The following is a 26,344-nucleotide window of genomic DNA, read 5'->3' as shown; positions in this document are numbered from 1 at the left end:
TCTTGGATAGCTTAAATGTTAAGCAAGGTCTTAATTGCAGAGCTCCAATGGCACTTCTCATAAATATGGGCTAAATACCAGAAGCGTGTTTAGAACCATCTGAGAAAGTTGGGAATTCCATCTCAAACTCAAGCCCAAATTTAGGTAGTAGTTTTTATGAAACTCAAACAGCAATTTTAAAAACCAAACACTCAAGCACAATAAAATCCATATATATATATATATATATACATATATATATTAGTTTAATACTTATATTGGAGAAATAATGGTATGAAAATATGGAAAAAAATACTTTTTTCTCTCAACTAAATCAAATTTATTCAACACTAAAAAACTTAATATGTGCTGCAAAAACACTGAAGTTCCTATCATGCACAATCTTGAATCTGAGCCCAACTGTTCTAGGCAGCATTCAGCTGGCATTGTGTGGTGTGACAGCATGCTCAGTGCAAAGTCAAATGTGTTTGCAGAAACAAACCCTCACTGAAGCTGCAGAATGGAACACAGGAGCGCACTGCAATAAACACTGTAGATTCATTATACAGTTTACCTCAAGGTAATTTTGGTCATTGCATATTTAAGAGTCTTTTACTGTAGAAAACCTCAGTTAAAAAAGCCATGGCCTACAACCTAAGCTACATGAAGCCTTGACTTTCCTAACTTACTTTTATTTCAAGACTGGAAGGTGTCTATTCTCCCAGCTATATGTGCCTTTCCACATTTTCTCCATGCCTCTGTATGCTTGCCCCTGCATTCCTTCTGCAGCAGGATCACTCATTCATATGCCTGTTATCTGATGTGCATATGGCTGGTGTTAGCCCCTGACTAACTACTTCAGCGTTAACCACATTTGCAGCCCGAATTATATAAAAAGAAAACAGACCATTTACTAAACCCAGTATTTAAAAATGAGCTGCATGGAACTTCCCCCATTGTTTCTTGTATATCTGTGTGGTTTGCTTTACAAAGACTGAGCTATAAGGGCTGGGCAGATGTCACACAGACACTAAGAAACCACAGATGCCAACCCAGACTGATATACCCAGTAAAACTTTCAGTCACCATAGGCGGAGAAAACATGATATTCCACGACAAAATCAAATTTAAACAATATCTATGCACCAACCTAGCCCTACAGGAGGTAGTAGAAGGAACACTCCAACGAGGTCAACTACACCCAAGAAAACACAGGATATAGATAACTTCACAACAGTAAAACGAAAAGAAAACAAGCATACAAACACGCTATTACAGCCAATTCCACAATAAAAGGAACTGGCAATCATTGGTCACTAATATCTATCAACATCAATGGACTCAACTCTCCAGTAAAAAGACACAGGCTAACAGAATGGTTGTGGAAACAGGATCCAACATTCTGCTGCACTCAAGAAACACATCTCAGCAACAAAGATAGACACTACCTCAGAAAACAGGGCTGGAAAAAGGCTTTCTAATCAAATGGACACAAGAAGCAAGCTGGAATAACCATTTTAATATCTAATAAAATAGCCTTTCCACAAAAATTATTCAAGAGAGATGGAAAATGAAACTTCATTCTCATCACAAGAAAATCCACCAAGAGGACATCACAATTTTAAACATCTATGCCCCAAGTACAAGGTCACCTGCATTAGTAAAAGAAACATTAAAGCTTAAATCACACATTGATCACAACACATTAATAGTAGGAGACTTCAACACCCCACTCTCACTAATGCACAAAAGCTAAATAGAAAAATAATGAAACTAACAGAAGTCGTGAATCAAGTGGATCTGATAGATGTCTACCGAACTTTTCACCAAATACACAAAAGATTATTTTTTTTTCTCAGCACTACACAGAACCCTCTAAAGTTGACCATATAGTGGGTCACAAAGCAAACCTCAACCAATAAATGAAAATTTAATTAACCTATTGTTGTTTATCAGATCATCATGGATTAAAACTAGACCTCAAAAACAACAGAAACAACAAAAAGCTTACACACTCATAGAAACTGACAAATCCCTGCTCAATGATCACTGGGTGAGGGAAGAAATAAAGAATCAAATTAAAGAGTGCACAACTTACCCAAACTTATAAATAGAATTCTTAAGAACTTCATGCAGAGCTCTGTGTTAGATTTATTCTCTAGCACTGCCAGGCCAGTGCTTGGGGCATTTTGAGTGTTACTACTTTACTTTTTTTTTTTTTTTCAATGCAGTTTATTCAGGAACATTGAACAATCCTCGGACCCCGGGGAAAGCCAGCCCACAGCTTAAATAGCCTCTGGGTAGCCAACCCAGGCGTGCCACGGGGGCAATGCAGATAGGTCCACATACATGGAAGCAAGCCAGATCCTCGGCCTTAGCCAAATGTGGAGTTGTTCGTGACAGAGAGCACTCACCATCGGGAAGGTGGAAGGCAGAAACCAGCTCCATCTTTAAGGCATAGCATTCCGCAGCTCTCTACAGTTCCCCCTTTTTGTTTTAGACGCATCAGGCAAGAGTAAAAGGAGCCTAATCTGCATTGTCTCCATCATCACTTTCTTCGGTTCCTACCTCACTCTGCAGGTGTGACAATATAGAGTCTCAACTTTTAAAAATTCTTATAAGATAAATCATGTTATTTCAATCTATTTCTAGGTAAGAGTTCTACCACTCAGCTACGTTTCAACTTCAATGTCTTTAATTGAATATTTCTGATGTATTTACTTGTGATCCTCCTTCCTCGACCTCCCAAGAAGCTAGGACTGCAGAAATGTGCTTACCACACTGGATTCCTATTTCAAATTTTCACATAAGGTGAAATTCCATACAGAACTTTTGTTTCATTTTTCAAACACCATCAGTGGTTTGAAACTTCTAAGCAACACAGTCTGCAGAGACATACTGTCCACTCTGGGTAATCATGGAGTGTTTCCATGCTAAGCCATTGAAGATTCCTATGCAAGCTCAACACCTGCAGGCCCCTACTTCACCTGCACATTTCAAAACTCTCCTGTGTTGCCAAACTAACTAAAATACTTGGGAATGAAGACTTCTTAGTGTTCCCACAATTAACTTGCCATAATTTTTATCATGCCTCTTCATAAGCATTCCAGTGTCCACTCAAGGCTATTTTCACCACCTCCAGTTTTATCCATTACTTAGCTCTGCATGTTCTTAGCCCCTGTTTTAAGAAATGCCTTCCCCTAGCTGTACTGGAAAGTCTTGACCCAGTTCAATTTACATGAATTCTTATTGTGTGCTCCCTCTTAATATCAGTGATCACCTTCTTGAATTGTTGTCATTCTTGTTGATATTCACAAATGTTAGATTTTTGTTGGCAGACATACATTCTCCAAGGTGCTTGTGAAGCAATGAAATGACATTGATGAGTAAAAGCCTGTATCGCAAACCATTATCAATGCACCCACATACAGATGTGTAAAAATAGTAGCACTTAGTTCATTCTCCAGATGCTGGAAGGGATCTTAATACACAAAACAGTCAATATCGTCACTGCATCTTAGTTTGAAATCACAAGACAGTTTCAGGAGATCTTAATGAAGTAATTTCAACACTGACTCTTAATTTGTGATTTGATGTCACTATCAGATCATGCCATTTATAAATTTCTTTCCTTGCTTCTCCACTGTAGGTAAAATAGTCTGTTTCAGTCGGTATGCCACAGTAACAAACATTTCCAAATCCCAGTAGTTTAAATCAAGGATTTCATTTTTTCCCCTTAGCTACATAGCTTCTTAGATCTTTCTCTTCAAAAGCTGTGGGATGATATCATTGAGGTGCTACAAATACTTACCACCTATTTCATTGGCCTCATTGTCAACTTTTATGTCATCAGAGTAAGTATCTTTAATCCTCTTCCAAGAAAGAGTAATAGATATTTATAAATGCAATTAAATTTACCGCATTTCTCAAATATATATTTCCCCCATCAAATTTCTTAACATTTTTCTAAAGTACAACTTTAGAAAAACTATTTCAATACAAACTGAAGCCAACACATAAGAAATAAAGAACCACTGCAATTGTGTGAGAAATTTGCTCTCTGGCAGCATGGGAGCTACAGACAGAATGACAGAATCAAATTCTACAGAGTCATCAGAAACTCCTATAAAGATAACATTACTTTAGTTTCAAAAATACACAAATTTCTAGAAATTTGCCAACTTTAGAACTAAGAAAATATACTAATTTTCTATTGTATCTGTCTAGAAAATACATTATATTTCAAAAAAGTGAAACACTAATTTTCAAAAAACCATTTTAGCAGTTAGCTCATGGCCTGTACCTTACTTGGGTGTAATAAATGAGCAGACAACAGCACAAACATGAAGAAATGGCAATCTCCAAGAACTCCCAAACTAAGCCAGGAGACTCCAACAAAGGCAGCCTGGGCAAGCACAAGCTAGTCTGGGCAACTCTGACAAACTTACTATCAGATATGCATATACATAGGATTTAGTGATTTGGGTTTCCCACACAATGATGAGGGAAAGAGAAGCTTACAAGGTAAAGAGCCCCACAAAACCAGAAGATTCCAAGAATAAGATTCCTGTATGCTCTCAAGCATTCAGGAGGCACAGGCAGATAGATCTCTATGAATTTGTGGCCACCCTACTCTACAAAGTGAGTCCAGGACATCCAAGGCTCTGTTACGCAGAGAAACCCTGTCTTTAAAAAAATACCTGAATGCTAGTTAAACTTAAGAATAATCAGAGATGAAAGCCATTTGTCTAATCAAGGCCTTCTGCTAATTCATTTGCATCATACAGAGTGCAGAAGACCTCATGTAGCTCTGACAGATGATGCTCTAGTATTGTCAAGATCAAACACTCCAGCACATGTTATGTCTATAGAAAACTTCCCAAGGATTCATAGCCAATGGTTAACAATTTAAAACTGAAAAGCGCCGAGTACTCTTCAAGATAGCACTAGAAGCTCAAAGATGACAATAGAAATGCAGAGCCCTGGTCTCGTGACTGTGTGCCAATGCAGATAAAGGCAAGATGCTGAGTCAACAGGCAGAGGTGCAGTCTCCACACAGCATACTGTTCCAAGCCCTGGCTTGCTTGGCAAAAGTATCTAGCAAAGATGCTGATCTCAACTTTTTCTCCTAAGATGCATTGAGAGCTATGCCAAAACCAGCCTCTGGTCCTCCAATCCTCCTAAATTTACACCACTCTCTAGGCATAAATATTTTTGAAGATCTCATTAAAAATGTACACACACCCTGTCAAGCTAGTTTTGTAGACTGATGGAAACCATTCCAGTGTATCTGAAAAGTAACAAGATGATATTTCTGTAGCTGATACAGAGCGGATCTAGGCACATGTGCCTCTTCCTTTTCCAGTCAGCTGTCTATCCCTACCTTCTTGAAAGAGTATCAGTGCCATTCTTGGGTCTTTTTTTGAGCTATCTTATTCACTTATAATTTACCTTTCATTTTGTAATATAGCCCCAAATCAAGTTTAGTATCCTTTGAGTACTGTGTGCATACCTGCAATCCCATCACTCAGCAGGAGGTTCAAGTCCAAACTAAGCTATACATTTACAACTTACAAAAAGGGGAGGGGAGAATAGCATGACTAATTTTCTTCTCTCATTACTAGTCATTGCAACATATGTTGAACAACAACAACAAAAACTATTAAAGAGAAGAAAGAAAACATGTGAAATGGAAGAGAGAGAAAAGGAAAACAGAATTCAAGCTGAAAATACACATCAAGCAGGCTGAGCATCCTTTCAGTCTTCCACAGTAAAAGTGTATTTTTCACTCATGTAATGCTGTCACAGAGGACAGGGGCTCAGATGGTATAGCTTCATAGTTTACTCTGATTATTCTTGCTTGTGAGGCTACCCAATCTCATAGGCCCTTTGTTTCCTTGTGTATAAAACCAGGACAATAATACAACTAGCAATAGAAGAAAATGTGATGAATTACATTTCATTAAAATGGAAAAAATACCCATTATGTTGAAAATGATTCCTCCCTGAGAGAAGAACAGCCTTGCCAGGCCACAGAGGAGGACATTGCAGCCATACCCAATGAGAGCTAATAAGGTAGGGTCAGATGGAAAGGGAGGAGGACTTCCCCTATCAGTGGACTTAGAGAGGGGCATGGGAGGAGATGAGGGAGGAAGGGTGGGATTGGGAGAGAATGAGGGAGGGGGCTACAGCTGGGATAAAAAGTGAATAATATGTAATTTAAAAAAATAAAAATTTAATGAAAAAAGAAAATATAAGGAAGGAAAAAAGAAAAAGAAGAAAAGAAAATGATTACAAGCCAGAAAGTATAAAGATAAGCCTAAAGATAAAAGTCAATACTTCTGAGGTGTATATCTGACTAAAATAAGTTGTATCAAAAACATTTAAAGAATGCTTACTCCTCTTCAAAAATATCCCAGATAAATGACCAAATAAAGATATGGAGAAAGGTTTAAAATAAGTATTTCTCTAAAGAAAGCAGACACATGAACACCTGCTATGTGAAGAGAGACTCAGCTAGATTTATCACCAGAAAAAATGCTAGTCCAATACACAGTAAGACACCACTTCAGGTAGGACAGTCACAATCAGAAAACAGAGTGGACAGGGTACGGTTTGAAGGAATTAGACTTTGGACATGTTTCTGGTGTCAATGTAAAATGCCTGTATCACCTTAGAAAAAAGTTTGAAAGTCACAGTGTTAGAGCATCACACAAACTAGTAATTTTATTTCAAAATGCACAAATTCACTTTTTGAGAGAATAAAAATGTATCTATGCATTACCAAATTAAAATCACTGTGTAAGGTATGGGATATCTTGCCTTATAAGTTATTGGTCAGGGAGACCCCAGAGGTCTCCAAAACAGCACATTACTCATCATAACTACATGGTAAGACTACATGGCTATGGACACTAAACACTAGTTATAGGACACAGAAAAATCAGCTTTGAGCCCACTGCAAAACATCCTCTTGGATGGCTTGTGTTCTTAGTGTCAGAAGTGGCTAAAATCCCAACTGGCTAGGAAAGGTCTTTCCACTGGTGTAATTCCAACATAACCATTACTGGGTAAACAGCTACCTTCTGATTTAATAATGGTTATACCCATAGACACAGTATAGTCTTAGCTTAGGTGAGAGAAGCTTCTTTTTGCAGTGGGAAGCAATCAATACAGAGATGCACAACTAGGCAAAATGCTGAAAAAGGAGACTGAGGGTTCATCCCTAAATGGGACACCTGTATTAATCCCACCACCACCAAAGCTCAGGGATCATCAAAGAAGAGGAGGTAGAAATGAGGGAAGATGTGCAGGGTAAGAGGAGTCCTGTGAAATGATGTGTTTTTGACATGACACACGCTGCTATCATATAAATAAGCTCATAGAAGCCGTGATCTTACAAAAGATGCAAAAAAGACCATGGTGGTTGAAATCGCAGTATAGATGTTGCAGGTGATTTCTAGGCTACATCTCTTAGTAAGAAGATACTGACAGGAGGTACCAGCTAAATAGATTGTGTGTGTGTGTGTGTGTGTGTGTGTGTGTGTGTTTGTGTGTGTGTGTGTGTGTGTGAGAGAGAGAGAGAGAGAGAGAGAGAGAGAGAGAGAGAGAGGGAGAGAATGTGGCCACTGGTAAGTTTCTCGTGCTCTAATGTGTGGCTACAAATGATTACATAGAATGGCAGCACCAAGGACCATGCAAGGAAATAACCTAGAACCATTAGAACCCCTGCACAGATGTAACCCATGGCAGCTTGATGTCCAAGTGTATTCCCTAGTAAGGGGGACAGGGGCTGTCTCTGTCATGAACTCAGTGGCTGGCTCTTTAATCACCTCCCCTTGAGGGGGGAACAGCCTTACCAGGCCGAAGAGAAAGACCATGCAGCCAGTCCTAATGAAACCTGATAGGCTAGGGTCAGAGGGAAGGGAAGGAGGAACTCTCCTATCAGTAGACTTAAGGAGGGTCATGGGAGGAGATAAAGGATAAAGGATGAGATTGTGAGGGGGTGATGGAGGGGGCAATGGCAGGAATACAAAGTGAATAAATTGTAATTTATAAAAATGTAAATAATTTTTTTAAAATTGAAAAAAGGGAAAACACTTCAAGATTAATTATGTAAGTAATTGTTTAATTCCAAAAATCAGGTGTTCAAAGAGGTAAAAATAGATCATGATAATTATCTGAGAGCCTAAGACCTGTGCTCTGTAAAAATCTTGATCGGCAGTGGGTGAATTGCTTATAAATTTGTACCTTTAGAATGAAACAACTAAGTAAAGGAATATAACTAATTGTACTTAGTGGGTAATAAAAGCTAAAAAATATATTCAGTTGGGAGGGAGATAAGTTGGAGAAAGTATGAGGAAAACTAAGGGGCATAAAGGTTGATGTTATCATATTTTGTTGTATATAAGAAATATTCAAATAAGGAAATTTAAAAACAAATAAAATTATTAATTATGGAAAATGAATTTAAGTGAATGAAGAGAAAAAAACTGCAGTAAAACATGTACACGAATGTTCATAACTATCAATTTCTGAAAGGATAAGCAATGCCAAGTCCATTCATACAATACAAGATTATTCAGCAATAAAACATAATCAAGAAACGATACATAGCACACCATGAGTGAACCTAAAAAAAACTTAGTTGAAATCAGCCATTTACAAAGAAGTTTGCCATATGACTCCATTTACATGAAGTGCAGGGAATAGGACACATACAGTGAAAAGGAAAGTGGGTTAGTGGTTGTCTGGGCTTATGGAAGAAAGAGTGTGTGTGTGGGGGGAATGATTGCTAAAGCTATGTGGTTTCTTTCAGGGGCAGTAAAAAACTTAAAGTCGCTTGTGTTCAAGGTTTCAGAGACATATAAATACATAAAATACCAGTGGGTTGAAGACTTTAAATGATTGAATTATACAGTGCATGAGTATATTAATAAATCAATAGATAAAAGGTGAAAATCTACTATGTGTCTATTACAGGGAATTACATGCCTTAACTGATATCAACTAAAAAGTGTATTATTTTGGCAATGGATACATATTTTCTTTTGTAATCAAAGTGTTCTTGCCATGCTTGCTAGAGTCTTAAAGGAAACCCCAAAAGATGCATCTAGATAAATATTTTTTTAAGAATGTACGGTAATGATTTTTTGAAGAACCCCCTCTTCTGCAGTGAGACATATGTCAGGAGCTCTTTTTTATAATTTATTCATTTTATATCTTGATTGTTGCCCTCTCCCTCCTCTCCTCCCAGCTCCACCATCCCTCCCTCTTCCCCCTCATTCCCCCTTTGTGTGGACTAGGGGGAACATCAGGAGCTCTTAAAGGCAAGTGATTTCACAGCAGCACACTTGGACTCAAGCTGTTCTTTGGCATGGGCTGCAAGCATGCTCTGGGCCTGCTATTTAGGACTCAGGAACTGGGAGTGGAGTCCAGCCTAGTAACACAGCTGAAGGTGTGCAAAGATTTCTAAAAAAAAAAAAATGGGAGACGTAGGGGCTAGGGGAGGAAGGACAATTTCTCATTGAGTTCAAGATGAGGTTAAATAGTAAAGAAGATAAAGATGAAATACTATCAGATAAACATACTAAAATCTATACACCTAAGGAAGCAGCTAATCAAGAAGGAAGACTGGCTCAGATGCTCAATCCCCATTCAGAAAGGCAAAGAGGATGGACATTGGAGGAGGGAGAAAACAGGGAACAGCACAGGAGCCTACTACAGAGGGCCTCTGAAAGACTATCCTGCAGGATATCGAGCAGATGCTGAGACTCATAGCCAAACTTTAGGCAGAGTGCAGGGAATCTTATGAAAGAAGTGGGAGATAGTAAGACCTGGAGAGGACACAAGCTCCACAAGGACAGCAACAGATCCAAAAAGTTTGGGCACAGGGTCTGAGACTGATACTCCAGCCAAGGACCACTCATGGAGATGGCCTGGAACCCCTATGCAAAGGTAGCCCATGGCAGTTCAGTATCCAAGTGGTTCCATAGTAAAAGGGAGAGGGACTGTCTCTGACAGGAACTGATTGGCCTGCTCCTTGATCATCCCCCGCCCCCGAGAGGGGAGCAGCCTTATCAGGCCACAGAAGAAGACAATGCACCCACCCCTGATGACACCTGATAGACTAGGATCAGAGGGAAGGGGAGGAGGACCTTCCTTACCAGTGGACTGGGAGAGGGACAGGGGTTGGGAAGAGGAAGGATGGAATTGGGAGGGGAGGAGGGAGGGAGGTGCAGGGGGGATACAAAGTGAATAAACTGTAAATAATAAAAATAAAAGTTAATAAATAAATAAATAAATAAATAAAAACAAATAACAACAAAAAAAGAATTCCTCTTTGCGCTGATCAGTTTAACCATCAGATACCTCAGTCTTTCTCTATATTTCAGTCTTTTGAAATAAAATCAGAGTCCACTTAACCCAAGTGAACCTCAGGGAAAAAAGAAAGTAAAAATGTCACACAGCTAAAAGAAAATATAGCATATTAAACTCAAAGGATCTTCCAAAAATCTTAAACTTTCAATGCAAACAACACAAATTTAGTGTTGTTATATTTTAGATTTGTCAAACACTGGACCTCACACATTTTGGCAGTTTTCACAACAGACACTCAGAACCAGTGTGAATGATGCAGTCTGATTTGGTGAAGTGTGAGCCTAGAGATCTCTTCTAATGTGCACTGAACACATTTGCTCAGATCTCCTTAATTCAGTATTTCTTTAAAGCCAGTTCTTTAACTTGTCTGTGATTCTTATGCTCTGTGCACATTTTCATAGCTCATTAGTGTTACAAGCAAAGACTCTGACCTCCAGGCTTTGAACTTCAAAATATTTTTCTCCAAAAGTACACTGTGCTGGATGAAGCTTACTTTGAATGTTACCAGGAAAACACAGATGCATCTGATCCATATTTTCTGTAATGTGAATATGAGAAATGTTCCTCCAATTTTTCACTCTCATATTAATAACCCAAATAAAAGAAGATGTAGACATTGAAATTCTTCTAAAAATAAAGGAGATGGGTATTAAAAGCACTGTTTTGGTATAATAGCTAGATATCTTATAGTAGAGTATGGCATGTGTCTGTGAGAAATAGGTTCCAGAACGTTAACAAACATCAAAATCCAGGAACTCAACAAGAGCTGTATTTTCATAGAATCTACAAACATATTTTTATATTCTTTATATTAAATCCAATTTGGTTTCAATATCTAATACTATGCAAATTGTCTGTCTATCATTTTCGAGAAAGGATCTTGATATGTAAGCTAGACTGGTCTTAAACTTGGCATCTTCTTGCCCTCTTTTCTTCCAAAAGTGTACATTTTAGCATCTACTGCCACACCAACACATTTTAAGTAAAATAATAATAATAATAATAATCTTCTAGTGAAGTTATAAAGAAATGAAATAACAGGAATAACTGAGCCAAGCACAAACAATGAGAGTGAAGAGTGGGAAAGATGTTGCCAACTTAAACCAAATAATGGAATGAGATGTGATGAGTAAACTGATGTACAGACCAGAAATCAGAGCAGACCCACAGCGTACACAATTTCTGGGAAGGCTGTTACAACACATACAACATATAAGACGCTGTGTCTGTAAGTTGCTTTAAAACGACAGAGAATCCATGCAAAGTCTTTCACAGGCAGCTCATCAAAGATGCTCAACAAGTAGGCACCAGAAACACAAGTAACCTCAATTTCAGCCAGACAAATGGGAGTCACAAGACACAACTTAAACCCCGTGGGTGGTGTGTGAGGCAGGGACCTCAGGCTGCCTGGTGTGTGTGTGTGTGTGTGTGTGTGTGTGTGTGTGTGTGTGTGTGTGTGTGTGTCCATGCGTACCTTGGTAAGATATGATAAAGATCCTCAGGTTGACTAATATGTGTGTACCTTGGTATGGCCTCTCTGGAAAACAGTTTGGCATTTTCTGTTAAGTTTGAGCATTTCCAATTTCAAGTCTTAGGAATGTACTTAACATTCATCTGTACATATATTTATATTATTCAAGAAACATGACTACTACCTGTGCACAAGAAGAAGAATACTTCTACAAATTATGATTTATTTCCACAGCAGTACAACAAAGAAAGCAAATGGGCTACAGTGTAGAGATGAATCAAGTCTCTGATCTGAGGCTGAGGTAGAGAACAGTTGCTATTACCCCCTTAAACAATGCTCAGAACTTGGTGACAGTAACTACAGAATCATAAGACAATAGCTGTTTCCCAGGATAAAGAAAACGAAGCTCAAAGGGGGCGGTGGGGATACTTAACTTCATGAAGAGTTATTTAGATTCACACCTGTATTTGTAACATATTTTAAGTATGTGTTCAGATAGAAAGTTATGAATATTAAATTATAATCATCTCATTATGGAAGTTTCCATATCAAATCTTCCCTCATGGTATTGTCTTAAACATTTAAGTTGGGACTATTAGAATATCTACCAACTAAAGTTTGATAAGCCACTAAAATCTCATTCAGCCATGTACCCTTTCTTTTCTTATCTTTTCACAGTCATTGTGAATTGTTTCCAGAGGCCTTATGCACCTGAACAACTGTTTAATCCCTGGGCTGTATTGTTTCTACATTATTGCTTCATTCTTGATTTCTTTCATTATTTTCTTGATGAGCTGGAACTACTTTCATTTGACATTTAAAAATTAATATTCATTAAATATAGTTGGTACATCCAAAATTATTTCAGTAACATTTAAACTTACTCTATGTAACTAAAGAGAAAAAATAAGTAAAATAATGGAAAAAGATTCTTTTATTGCTACTCCTTCAGGGATCAATAACCTTACCTGAGCTCACCCAGAAGTTATATTTGCCTTATTAAATATTTTTCTGAGGGAAGTTCTCAGGTCCACTTGTTAAGTGATAGTGTTTAAAAATTAAGTTCAAGAAACAAAGTGCTTACAACACTCACAAAATTTGTGTAGAAGCTCCAGTACCATTTCAGGTCTTGACCAAAAGAATGGTAAAACTCTAGATGTGTTTGGTTTCTGTTTATTTCCTAGAATTTCATCATAAAAGTTAATGAGTCTCACAGAGCTGGACTAATATCTACTGAGCACATGGACATGCTCATATTTTCAGTATTTTCTGGAGGCAAGAGATGTCACACAGTTTGAAAACTGTGAGGACCGGGTACAGATGTGAGACAATCCACTCCCCTCTCTCCTTGTTTCTCACTGTCTTTGTAGGTCTATCTCTCCTCCCCATGCTTTTTTGCTTTCTTAGAAAGCATACCAATGCAGCTTCCAGATTTGAGTTAAGATTGCTGCTTATAGACAGTTACATGTTCGTTCATAAGCACTTTCATAAAAATTAAACTTCAGAATGAGGAAGGAAGGTGTCTAATAGGCCTATGATTTCTCGAGATATCAGTTGCTTAGTTCAGTGCTTAATGAGAATAATACATACACCTTCTCTTTTCTCATTCCTGGTGGACTTTGCAGGGAGAACCTGTTGTTAGGAGTTTGGCTATTGTTGGAACCCTGTTTATGAACAAATACATTTACTCAAGAGACTATTATAGAATGTCTGAAAAAGTATGGGAGTAACACAAGATGACAAGAAATGACCAGATGTGACTCAAAGCTTTCCAAAGTTCAAATAAGAAACTGACGTGGAAGCACAAGAAAGATGAGAAAAGGCACTGGAAGGAGAACTGCTCACTGGAGACTGTGAATGAACTGAATTAGTGTAAGACAGAAGAAGGAAAATATACCATCTGGAGGCTAGAATCTAAGCAAAAATTTGGAGGTGCAATGAAAAATGAATTGTAGGAGAAAAGAAAGAGAACTAAATGCAGACTGCTAAATTGAAGAGCTCATGGGTTAGGGACTAAGACCAGGGAAAACAGTTTCAGAGCTAGTCAATAGCTTAAGGAGTGTAGCATCCTCTAGCTAATGCAGCAGTTGAGAAGAGGAGGGCTCAGTGGCAGGTGGCTCATTTCTTTCTTTTCTTAAATGACTTCTATGTATTGAATTAAGACATTCCAGGGTCCTGGGTTAGTAGGGACTTCCAAACCCAGTATCATAGTAGCCTAACTCCTCTAAAATATGTGGACTTCTGTACAGGTGCCACACAATTGTCCAGTAGAAATTGGCTCTCTCAACTTCATACTTTGTATGGCTCTTTTGTAAAATGAATTACATATTTCTGTAAGAACTCACATAGCATAAAAAAAATTGGAAAATGATGACTTACAGTTTAGAAAGACTAGCAATGGAAAAGTGTCAAAGACACATCATGGTTAGCATGCATCAAGAATCTTGACCATCATGGTAGTTGTGGTTCAATGTGCCTTTATCATAACCACTTTGATTTTCTGATTTGTTTGTTTTTTCTACTCTGCAGTGCTAGGAATTAACACTGGGGCTCCTTAACATATTTGTGCTAAGCTACCAATCAACATCACTGGCTTCCAATTTCCTTATACTTTAGCATAAGCTAATACATTGCAAAAATATGGGCCCTTGGAGACTTCGGTGGCATAAAATTGACATGAAAATGTTACTGTGGTGGAGGGTCAGCACTGGGCCGCCTAGCTTCCTTTTCTAAACAAATCAAAACACCATTCAGAACATTGAGATCATAGTAGGAGCTGAAGTTTTATTGGCACTAATAAGCCTAGTTGTCCTTCTATAACTACACCAAATCTAGGTCAGGCTACTTCATTACAAGTGGCACAATCCTCAGTTCCCATTCAGAGATGGGGAGGCTTTATGTGATTTTTTTTTTTTTGGACACACAGTATTTCAATCTTTGAGTATTAAATGTCACTGAATTTTGTGCTGTCTCTTCTGTGAAAAAGTATTTATTTCATTATTGCTTCTGCAGAATGATTAATTTTAATGTATACCTGCCAACCAGCTACATTTTCTCATTTGAACAGCTATGCATGACTCAAGCTGCTTCTCAAGTGAACAGAGATTTTTGCTCTTTCCTAATCCTTGTTAGACATTTTTGGTTTTAGGCAATAAAGTATTTCAATCCAGGTTACTGATAAGGATTGCATTCATTCACAACATCAGGGGATAGAGAAAAATTAGGATTGCACTGTGGGGAAAGGACAAAGTGCCTGTAGAGAGAAGAAAAACCATGGGTGGGAGCTTCTCTGTGACAAGTCAGAGACCTTAGACAGGGTAGGCTTCTGGGAGGATATTGGGACAATTCTACCTGCGACTCTTGGTAGCAGGGGTCATGAACACCGAAGAAGGTGTCCTCTAACCAGACAGGACTCCTAGCTAGTAGCAGGGGTCATGGAGACTGAATAGAATGTCCTGTAACTAGACAGGACTCCTAGGGAAGAGAGGGGAACATCAATGCAGCCACAAAAACTTTGACCCAAAATGTACCCTGCCTACAAGATGTGAGGGATAAAGATACAGCAGAAATTTAGGGACTATCCAACCAATGCCTGGCCCAACCTCAGACCCACTCAATGGGAGTCAACCTCTGACACTTTTAACAATACTCTGCTATGCTCGCAGACCAGAGCCTCCACAGCTGTCCTCTGAGAGGCTCCAGGCAGCAGTGAATCAAAACAGGTGCTGAGACTAGTAGCCAAACATTGGACAAAGCATATTGAATCTTGTAGAAAAGGGGGGGAGGGATGATAGAAGGACATGGAGATGACAGGAGCTCCACAAGAAGATCAACAGAGCTAACTAATCAGGCCTCACAGAGCCTTGCAGAGACTGAAGGACCAACCAAGGACTATGCATGGACTGGAACTAGGCCTCTTACATGGATATAAACAACGGGCAGCTTGGGCTTCATATGGGTTCCCTGGTAAGGGAAGCAGGGGCTATCTCCAACATGAGCTGTTGCCTGCTTTTCTATCACTTCCTGTGGCAGGGCTCCCTCGCTAGGCCACAGGGGAAGAGAACATGCTTAGTCCTAATGCAACTTGATGAGATGAGGTGGGTTGTGGTGAAGATGGTGATGGAGCTCCCCTTTTAGGAGGATTAGGAGTGGGGGATGGGAGAAAAGGGATAGAGGGTGGAGCCTCTCCAGGAGGAGAGGAGGGAAGGACTATGATCAGAATGTAAAATGAATAAATAAATTAATAAAAAAATATCACTTTAAGATTATGAAGGCCATGCTATTTCTTCATTCATGGGTCAGTCAGCAAAATTTGAAAGTACAAGTTCTTTAGGAGTGAGAGGTTTCATAACTGATATCAAGCCACCTGCAGTACTTGATGAACATGGAACTCTAATCAGGTCGGAAGGAAGACAATGCTGCATAGTGATGGCCCCACAGGTCAATGCATAGACTTCCCTCTGTCCCTGTAACATGCATACTTAGTATGTGTAGCCCGACTTCCATTAAAACACAGTTGCTTAGAAGAGCAGTGCTAATCCCAGAGGCAGACTAAGGGCTTCCTATTCCATACCCTCTCCAGGTTTCTGAGACAGTATTGGAAAAGATTCTTACATAAGCAGGGTTTGGTCACAAAGGCAATATTGTAGACAAATGCAGGCACTGGCAGGATCTCTCTCTCCTCTGTGTAAATTCTACCAGCCTGCTCTAAGCAGACCTTTTGCACATAATGCTTGGGGCACTGGACTGTTGAAGCCTTAATTTTATACATAATAAATGAGCCATTTTCTTCAATGCATCAGAGCAATTTTCTTGATTGTGCCCCCTATTCCTTGATGCTAATCCTCAGATCCTTATTTTCTCACTCCCCAACAAAAATGAGAACTTCGGTGTGTGTCCACAGATCTGCAGACCATGGTTAAGCAGCACTGCATGAAAATTGACTTTATTTAAGAATTCAAACTTCTATCTCCACTAACACAGTGGCTGGTAGAAGCCAGGCTGGAGAGGAAAGATAGAGAGAAAAACCTTGTGCCACTGTGCAGGTACTGAATGACTAATGCTCCAATCTCAGGCAGGAAGTAAGCTGGAGGCAGAGTTAGCTATGCTGTGAATAGGACCAGTTCCTCCTGGTGACATGCATTCTTGCTGTTTGGGGAAAAATAAGCTGTGAGTAGAGGTAGGATAGGATGGTGGAGGTGTACAGCAACAAGCTAATACAGCTAGGATAGCTGTGGCAGTAGGTATAGGTCAGAGGGCCTCCTACAAAAAAAAAAAACAGTGTGAAGGTGAAATGAACCAGAAGAGACAGTAGTCACCCACAAGCACTAGGCATAGAGAAAAGAACCAGCTTTCTTAAGGCCATTGCAGCCTGAGACTGATTCATAGCTGTTGGCTTTTGTTCAAATTTATAATAGACAATTTTGCTTTCCCTTAGCATTGTCAACACTGTTTGTGCACATGGCCATTCTTTACAGTTTGCAAAATACTTTTATTTATCACCTCAATTATCATGCGGAACATGCACTGAGAATGAAAAGCAACAGAGATATCAGCACAGCCATAAAATACACGTGACAGAAATGTACTCAAATCTCAGCAAGCTTAGATAGAAGAGCAAAAGATATCTTCTGTGGCAATGTATAGTAGGAGAAAACGGCAGTGAAGCACAGGTCATGACCACCTAAGCATAGCATTCATAGAAGATCATGTACAAGGGGTAGAGACAGCAGCATGGACTTCTGTTGTCCTGTTGAACTCAGCCTGGTGAATGGAGAAGGTGACCAGCTCCTGAGAGAATATCTCCTATAACCCTTGTCTTTTTATATCTCTAAAGCCATCCAGCCTCTTCTCTAATCAAGAATCGAACATTACTTATGACATCAAACAGCGACCAGCTACTTTCTCATCCACAGTCATATCTTTCCCAGAATACCCTGGGGAGTGTCTCATTTTCAGCTGGTCCTTTTTTCTTGTCACAGGAACCAATGCTTTTTATACAAACCCTAAAACAGTTCCCATGATGGGCAGTTCCTAACAATACATGTAAGCCAGCCAACACACACTTCACTAAGAGAACACATTGTCGATGCAGGCAGCATCCTAAAATGACTGAGAGCAGACACAGGAGTCACCTGTGGCGAAGACAACATTCCTGGAGACCAGACGGTGCTCCACAATGGAGAACTGTGGGAGCTCGATCCTTTCTACGCCAGTGACAGCCTTGTCCCCGCCTCGCCAGTAAAATTCAATGTCGTCCGTGGTGTAGCCATCTACCGGGAGAGAGAAGCGGAAACATGGTGGATAGGAGACACCATCACTTTATAACAATGCCTAGCCCAAGAAATTATTTTTGTTAAAAGGAAGTAATGGCTTTATTAGATTGAAAGAAATATTTAATGTGCACATCTATGAGAAATGTGAGTAAGTTAGCCTTCAGGTATCTGTGTGCTACCTCAGCAGTCTGACTTGTACCAGAATGGTCCGGAAAGGCAGTGAACTGGAGTTGTGGGAGATGAAAGTTTGTACCAGAGTTCTTAGTACAAAGCTTGACGTTACAGATGCTTGCACATTACCCAGTTGAGGATTTCATCACATCTTTATAGTGAGGAATAATGGTGGGAGAAAGCAGGTATGGAGATTTAGAAATGGCTATAGGGACTAAGGGCCAACTTTCCCAATCAGTGTCTAGTAAGAAATCAGAGGTCTCTTAAGGTGTCTGTCTACGTTAGAAATGCCTTTTGATGGGAGAGTCCTGGCCCAGATATACTGGCATAGGTGTGTGCATCACAAAGAGGGTGTTGACATTAAGGACTGTATCTCTCACCCAGCTCTGGGGACAGTTCTCATATTCACCTGAAAGCTGGCAGTTCTCCTTGAGAATGAGTGAAACAAAGGGAAACAAGACTTGTCTAACCATCCAGGAGTCTCCCAGAAGATCACAGCAAATTATGTACTTATTTATTTCCATCTCTTTCTTTGAATTCTTTATTTTTCTTCATCTCCCCTCAATTCTCTTTCATTTACCTCTTCCCTCATCCTTCCTTTTCTTTCATTTCAGCCTTCTTTCTCTTCTCTCACTCCTTTCTTCTCCCTTCCCTTATTTTCTTTCTTCCTTGCCTTCTTTTTTTTTTTTTTTTTCTTGAGTCAGGTCTCATGACCAACATGGGATGACCTATGCCATCTACTAAGTGCTTGGATTACAAACCATCATATCTAAATCAATTTCTTAATTAAATCAATAAAACACAAATCTGATTAAAATACATCCTTGCAATATAACAGAATTTTGGATCTGAACAGATATAAAAACAAATGTATCCAATGCTTTCATAGCCCAGTACCTCAGCACCGGCTGTTACTGCAGTGGTCATCATGTTTCTAGAGCTCTCTGCTGTCCCTCTGTGTAGACCACAGTGTGGCACCTACTATTTAGCACCTTCTTTGTGTCTTTCTGACCTCACAATGTTTTCTCTAATAAAATACTCACCTAATTACAGCACTCCTTCAGGTAAAGCCCTCAGTTGTCTTCTATGCTATGGGAAAACCAAGCCCAGACAACTCAGTCACTTCGACCACCTACCCCAGTGTGATGTTCCTCTGTCTCTCATTACCAGTCCAGGAAGTCAGGCCTCTTTCTGCTCAGAGCACCTCTTGTGCTTAGGCTAGCAGTGCTCTCCGCAGGAGCCTTTCTAAGGTGTTCAAATGGCCCTTCTTCTCCAGGTCATCTCATGATTTACTGAAAGCTTCCTGCAGATGCTTCCCATGTGATCCTGTCTCCAGAGGAACCCTGACATCACCCACAATTTTTTGTTTATAAAATCACTTATTGCTTTTTCTGTCTGTTTCACATCCCTCTGGATCTGGATCACATCCTCCAGGCAGGAAAGCATTTTGCCTCTGTGTTCTAGATGTCCCTGTACTTATGACAGTTCCTAGACAGGGTTGGAGTGCAGCTCTATGGTAGAGTGCTTGTTTCACATGTGTGAAGACCTGCTTTTAATCCTAGAACCAGAAACCAAAATCAAAGCTAAACATCAGTGCTGGCATAGGAGCTGAAGCCAGCAAAGTATAAGAGGAATAAATTAATGGATCAATGAGTTTGTGCTTGCCTGGAAAACAAAGCTACCAATTTCCACTCCACTCTCAGTGCAGAGAAGCCAGCAAAAACTGGTTCCTGGCTTGTCTCTACATGCTTTCAGTTTGGAGTTCTGCAAGAGAAGCCCTCCCTTACTCACTACCACCCACTGAAGTCAGGCCACACAGTAACAACACCCAGAGGTCACAGTTTGTCCAGGCACTTGGAGCTGAAGCTGATTCCTAAAATAGAAGCTAAATTCACTTCCTAAACTTTCCATTGTCCCAGCAGAGTCATGGTCTCTAGTCACACAGCAGCCATCTGACTTCCTAGGATAATCTTAGGAATGGTAGGAATCACCTTCTTTCCTATGAGCCTCGGAAGCTCCATCCCCAATCTTCCCAGATGCTTCAATTCTGCATTGCTGGATGTGATTCTACATTCTCTGAAATCAGAGCTGTCAAGAATCACCGGCAAAGATGCAGCACAGCAGTGAAGGAAACAGTATGACCAGCTGTAGCCCCCACTGGGCACTCCCTCAGTGTGCTTAAGCATCATACACCCTCCTCAAACACACATGCTTCCAGTGACACCACAAAGGCAGCATCCCTTAACTTCGAAACCTCAGTAGAACACCGGTTGAGGCTAATAATAAATCAGGCTGTGACAGACTCAGTACAAACACCTGTTGAGACTAGTAATATGCCAGTGTGTGACAGGTCAGGATCAATAGGCACAGTTCAGGTGGCAGGAGGCACATCTTGTTAGATGTTGGCAACTCGGCTTCACCTCTCGTATAGAGGTACACAGTACTGAATTATCAATAAGGCATCTGAACACTCCTCAAATTGAAGAAAATTGCCAAGATGCAGAAATGGCCAGCTTGTAAGGCTGCGATTCTGATGGGAAATGAGTTTCACTCCGACTGCCCAGAGTCCCAGCAGTCCAGCCACTCAAGCATGATGAAACAGATTGTAAGAAAATTGCATCTCAGTGTTTGCACTCTTCTTGCTGAATGGATTGAGATGGGAAACATTTGTTTTCTTCTATTTCAGAACAGAAAACAGACTCTCTAATCAGATTTGAATGAAGAGCTCTTTTATCCCCAGTTCGACACACACACACACACACACACACACACACACACACACACACACAAGCTTTCAGTCTCTTGCTTTCTCTTTCTCTTTTTGTACCTCTGTTCTTCTCTGGGTTCACAGTGAAATTGGGAAGAGTTAATCCTCTAATACTTTGCTTTGTTTTGCATGTTGTGAATGATACATAGGGTCTTGTGTGTAGGAGGCAAGAATTCTACCATTGAGGTACCTCTCCAGCCCAATTTTAAGATAATGAAAAGTATAAGAGCATTACAGGTGCTTTGGTATACATGCTGACTTATAACAACAAGAGTAACAACAAAAGACTTAAAATACAAAGGACAAGAAAAAGGAAGGCAGACTCAAATACACACAGCTTTCAATTTCCAGGGTGCAGTTTTGCTCATCCAGTGGATATCTTCTGAGGTCCATCATGCACGCTGCTGTGGTGGTGATCCTGAAACACACAGCAGGGGTAGCATTAGAAGTGTGCAAAGGAACAGACAAGGGAAACTGCTTCTAGACAGACATAAGTCATGTCAACATAAGCCCCTCTTCTCGAAGTCCACCTGACCAAAGCTTCCCTCTCAGCACACTGAGAATTCTGAATGAGAACAGAATTCATTGAATGCACTATTTGAATATACTACAGATCACCTTTATCAAGAAAACAACGACATGCTTAATTTCACTTTCCTTAATTGTTTTAAATTGACAAGTAAAATGTAATGCATATTAATGGTGTGTGGAGTAATATTTAGAGGTATTCATGCATTACAGAAATGGTGTGTGAAGTAATATTTAGAAGTATATATGCATTACAGAACGAAAGTAAAGATTGCACCCCACCTAATAATCTAAAACTAAATACATTTTTCTGAGTCATGTGATTATTTAGCCTAAAGTTCCAGCCTATTTATTAGAGCAGAGTCTATATCTGGGGTTATTACTTTTTAGTACTTACTTTCTTATTCACCACCCTTAAGCAGTCTGAAGTCATATGCACATGTATGCTCTGGTTAAGGGTATTGCACTTTGCTCTTACCAATACTCTCCCACTCCTTTGACCCTATATAGAGTCTGAATGACAATTTTGAAAACTGGATGGGGAAGCCTGAATAAGAGTGGAAGTCTATCCTTCTTGCCAACAACTATTTCTAATATATAGGATTTATCCAGATATTCTAGTTTTGGTGTAATAGTGATATTTTTTTCTACTAACTTGAAAAATAATGGAAGATATGTATTCGCTATTTTTATTTTTTTTGGAATAAATACCTAAAAAACCTCATGAATGTAGAGAAGCCTGTGAGCTGTAGCAGGAAAACATACTTGTGAGGGGTCAAAAAAGATCAGGCTCTGTTGGGCTGAATGAGGAAGAACAGTGGGAAGAGGTGGGGACAAGAAGAGAGAGGGTAAGGCTGTGCAACACTCAACTTGCATACTAAGAAAGTAACCTGAGTCTGAAATAAACCTGCACCACTGAACTCTAGCAGAAATGGGAAGGGCAGGGAGTCTCAGACTCCAGATTTGCAAGCTCCATTCTAGTGACTTGAGTGGACCCAGTTTGATGAGCCCCAGTGGCATCTGAGGCTTTACATTTGCAATACTTAATTCTTCCACACATGTCCTGATAGCTCCTCCCCTCTCTCCCTAGCTTCCTCCCTCCTTCCATCTCTCTCTTTTCTCTCCACTTTTTTTCTTTCTTTTCTTTTTTTCTCCTGAGAGGAGACTGATCAACATTAAACACCACTTCCACAGCCTGAGAAACACACTCCTATATCTAAGGAATAATGGCACCAACCAATTGAAATCAAGCATCACCAGGTGAGAGTGAATGTTCATGTTAGCTTCACAAAACTTAGACTCAGTTTAAGAGAGATGTGCCTTTAAATATGTCTATGAGGGGTTTTCTTTATTGGCTTATTTGAGGTATGAGGACCCACCCTCAAAATGGGCTGAACTATTTTGTAGGTTCTGCCCTGAACTGAAGAAAAAGAGAAAGAAAAAAGGGGAGGGGGAAGGGAAGGGGAAAGGGAGGGGAAGGGAGAGAGAGAGCAAAGCTCTGGCATGCACAGTTTTTGGACTGCAAATGCAATGTGAATCTGGATGCTGTGACATCCCTTCTTGATGGACCAGCACCTGGAATTGTGATCTAAAGGAAATCCCTTCCCCCTTAAGTTGCTTTTGTCTTTGTATTTTATTACAGCCACAAGGGAAAACAAAACAAAACAACAACACCAAGACAGTGACATTCTCTGTAGTATTGATCTTCAGCAGATTATTTTTTTTAAGGTTTTCCTTTTTTGTCTTTGACTAAGACACAAAATTGACTGGAATCTTCTGGCTTCAGAGCATACTTCTGAGAGCGAAGCAGAGAAATATGCACAAGCTGTGGGAAGGGAAATAGCTGATGTCCTGGACAGTGAGATAGTAAATTCACTACCCATCCAAAAGGCTGACAGTTTGCTACTCCTGTCCTCTGTACCGGTTTCTGTCTCTGTCCCTGTTTCTCTCTCTGTCTTTCTGTCTCTCTCTCTGTATAAATAAAGATATGCATATATAATAATCTTAAAGATACATTACACTAAAGTAATGTATATTTATAATCTATTCTTCCTTTCCTCCCTTCTTTCATTTTTCTCTTTCCTTTCTTCATTCACTTTCTCTTTTCTCTCTTCTTTTTATACTTTGTATGGGTTTTTTTTTTTTTTTTTTTTTTTTTTTTTTGTACTAGGGTATCAGCCAGTCATACCTGTGTTTAGGTCTGTGCAATGCACTTTAACAGACTCATTCAACATTTCACCAACTGCTTAGTAAAGTTTATTATTGCTGTTATTTATTATTATTATTATTCTCATTGCAGATGAGGAAACAAAAGCAATTGACTCAAAACATCCACATGCTTCTAGAAGGCAGATACATCTTGGATCTAGGCAGCTTGTATTGTGCATCCTAGTGTGTCTTTAATGCCTCTTTACCTTTGTATTCATTTCTTAGATTCCCAAAAAAATACAGAAGACAGATATGAGTGTGAATTGTGATATTCCTAGCTGATTACTTGCCAGCTTTCTCAAATACAGCCAGAGTTAAAGAACTCCGGCCCTGCAGACTCTCCTCCCTTTGCCCCAGGTCAATGCATTCACTGCATTAAGCACCATTTGCAAAAGGAAACATCCATCTGACTACTGACTGGCTGGCTCTTTGTCTACTTTGGTTTGAGTCTGTGAAGTCAGAGCTTAGCCTGTCCTGCCCACAGCCATCTTTTGGTACCAGAACAGAACCTCCCACAGCAAGTGATCCACAAAACCTTATGGAATAAATGACTTCAGAGATCAAGGGACCAAACTAGGTTGGAATTGTTGGCGTAGAAATATATCCTGGCCTTTCTTGACTTCAAGGTGGTGAATATGAGTCAGCAAGAGACAGCAGCCCACAGTCAAGCACTCTCAGGAAGATCCCTGGACCCTCTTAGTCACCATGGTTTCACTGTTCAAGAGTCTCAGATGAGCCCCTGCTTCTAAGATCAAGTGGCTGCTGGGAATTTTCTTGCTGCAGAATGAAGCCCCACAGAATCCAGACCACTGTCCACCATGAGCTTGACAGCTTCACCTCAATGAAGGCTATAGTGAAACGTACCTTTTGCTCTGATTCCAATCTTGCCACACCAATAAGACCAGAAATAGCACAGTGTTTGAGAACTGAAAACTATCTGTATCTATGGCTGGGGCAGCACCAGATACCAGTTGTTTTCTGTGGAACCACCACTCCCAGACCCATTTAGCTGCCTAAGGCATCTCTCATGACCTGCGCTCCAGACTATCTGGAAACCAGGCACTTTTGGTAACAAAGGCAACTGTCAATTTCAAGGTCTAGGAACTCAGGTGCTTATACTGAGCGCCTGAGCCAAGCACTGCAGACAACACATTCCTCTTTAGCAAGTACTTACAGAGAAGTATAGAGGTCATAGGACATGGGCCAGTAATCCAGTTATCCAAACTTTCGTTGTCTTTGATAACATAGATAGAAAAGCGCATTTATAGGAATGTCCAAAGCTTTTTACTATGGAAATGCCTTGAGGTTGTTACTGGTAAAGTCATCAGGGCAGAGTTTGTTGTAGCTCTGCCCCTCCTCACATCTTTCCTAGGTGGCATTCTTTCATTACAGAGGTATTCTTTGTCTTAATTATATGAGTCAACTCTGGAACTTGCTCTATCTGATGGGTACTAGATGGGACAGTTTGGTAATCAGAAGAGGAACTGGTCTCTTTCCCCTCTTCCACGGCCATGAGAAAGCTATGCCAGGTGAGCCTGCTGGTCGAGGAGAATGGAGACAGAGATAGGATTGAGCTGCCACTATCAATTCTCAGAGACCACCTCAATGTGCTAGCTGATGACCATTCACACTCAGCCTGTGAGTGAGCTAGCCAAGGCCAGCAGAAGTACTTGTTAATGTACCAGACAAATGAGCAATGCACACTAAATATGCGCTTTAAGTTATTCCTGCTGCTTGTTACACTGCAGTGATGTAGCAGTTGGTAACTCCTCTTTAGTGGAGACTTTCCTTAAAACACGGGTAGTGGTTTCTACATCAAAGCATCAAGCATTTACGTACTGAGTCATCTCTGGCAGGTGAGATGGAATAACTTCTCTCTTTCAATTTGCCAATGATCTGAGGGTAGAGCTACATAAAAGGGACAAGCCAGCATTGTGCTAAAAACAAAATGGAGAGTACAGTATCCCCAACTCCTTGTCAGGAAAGTAGCTACCCAGACCTCCAAACCATGGACCTCATAAGGAAAACACAGGTTCAACCCTCTGATGAGAGAGAAAAGTTTGAAAGAATCAGAAAAGTACTTTGAGTCCCTCCTACTATCTTCATTTGATTAGGGTGCTTGACGATGAGTCTCTCTAAAAGGGGACAACCTCTACTATGTTGGTCTAACTATGGTGCTTGGGGGCTGCTTATCTATGCTTATTATGCCCTTTTATGCATAGAAGTTCCTTGAACATTGCCATTATCCAATTTCTGTTTCTTTTTTGCCCCTTGGTTGCGTTTTCTGTGTTATACTAAAAAATCAGTGCCACGCCCAATGTCATGCAGCCATTCTTATTTTCTAAGACTTTTATAACTTTTAAATTTAAAGATTAACTCTTTAAGATTTAAGATTTATTCTTTAAGATTTGGATCCATTGAATGGCTTTTGTAGTCCTAGAGTCATTGCTTCACATGACCTCCAGTAGTTCCTAGCATTATTTAAGAAGACCTCCCCCGCTATTTAGTGAATACTATTGGAATCCTTGTCAAAATTCAATACATGGAGTTAGAGGAAAGCTTCAG

The 26,344-nt window shown here is 39.9% G+C and overlaps 1 protein-coding gene across 4 annotated transcripts in view; it reads right to left on the bottom strand.

Annotated features, from left to right (window-relative positions):
* Positions 1-26,344, bottom strand: part of Gabrb3 (gamma-aminobutyric acid type A receptor subunit beta3) — a 265,056-nt gene that overhangs the window by 22,141 nt on the left and 216,571 nt on the right. For all 4 annotated transcript variants that reach the window (XM_060367239.1, XM_060367240.1, XM_060367238.1 and 1 more), the window contains exons 5-6: positions 21,379-21,461; positions 17,965-18,102 (exon numbers count right to left, since the gene is read on the bottom strand). In XM_060367239.1, the coding sequence (XP_060223222.1) occupies positions 17,965-18,102; positions 21,379-21,461 (221 nt within the window). The remainder of the gene's footprint in view (positions 1-17,964; positions 18,103-21,378; positions 21,462-26,344) is intronic.

Source organism: Meriones unguiculatus, chromosome 14, assembly GCF_030254825.1.
Source record: "Meriones unguiculatus strain TT.TT164.6M chromosome 14, Bangor_MerUng_6.1, whole genome shotgun sequence".
NCBI classification, from domain to species: domain Eukaryota; kingdom Metazoa; phylum Chordata; class Mammalia; order Rodentia; family Muridae; genus Meriones; species Meriones unguiculatus.
The sequence above is the reverse complement of the archived record's forward strand: the minus strand, read 5'-3'. Positions and strand labels throughout refer to the sequence as shown.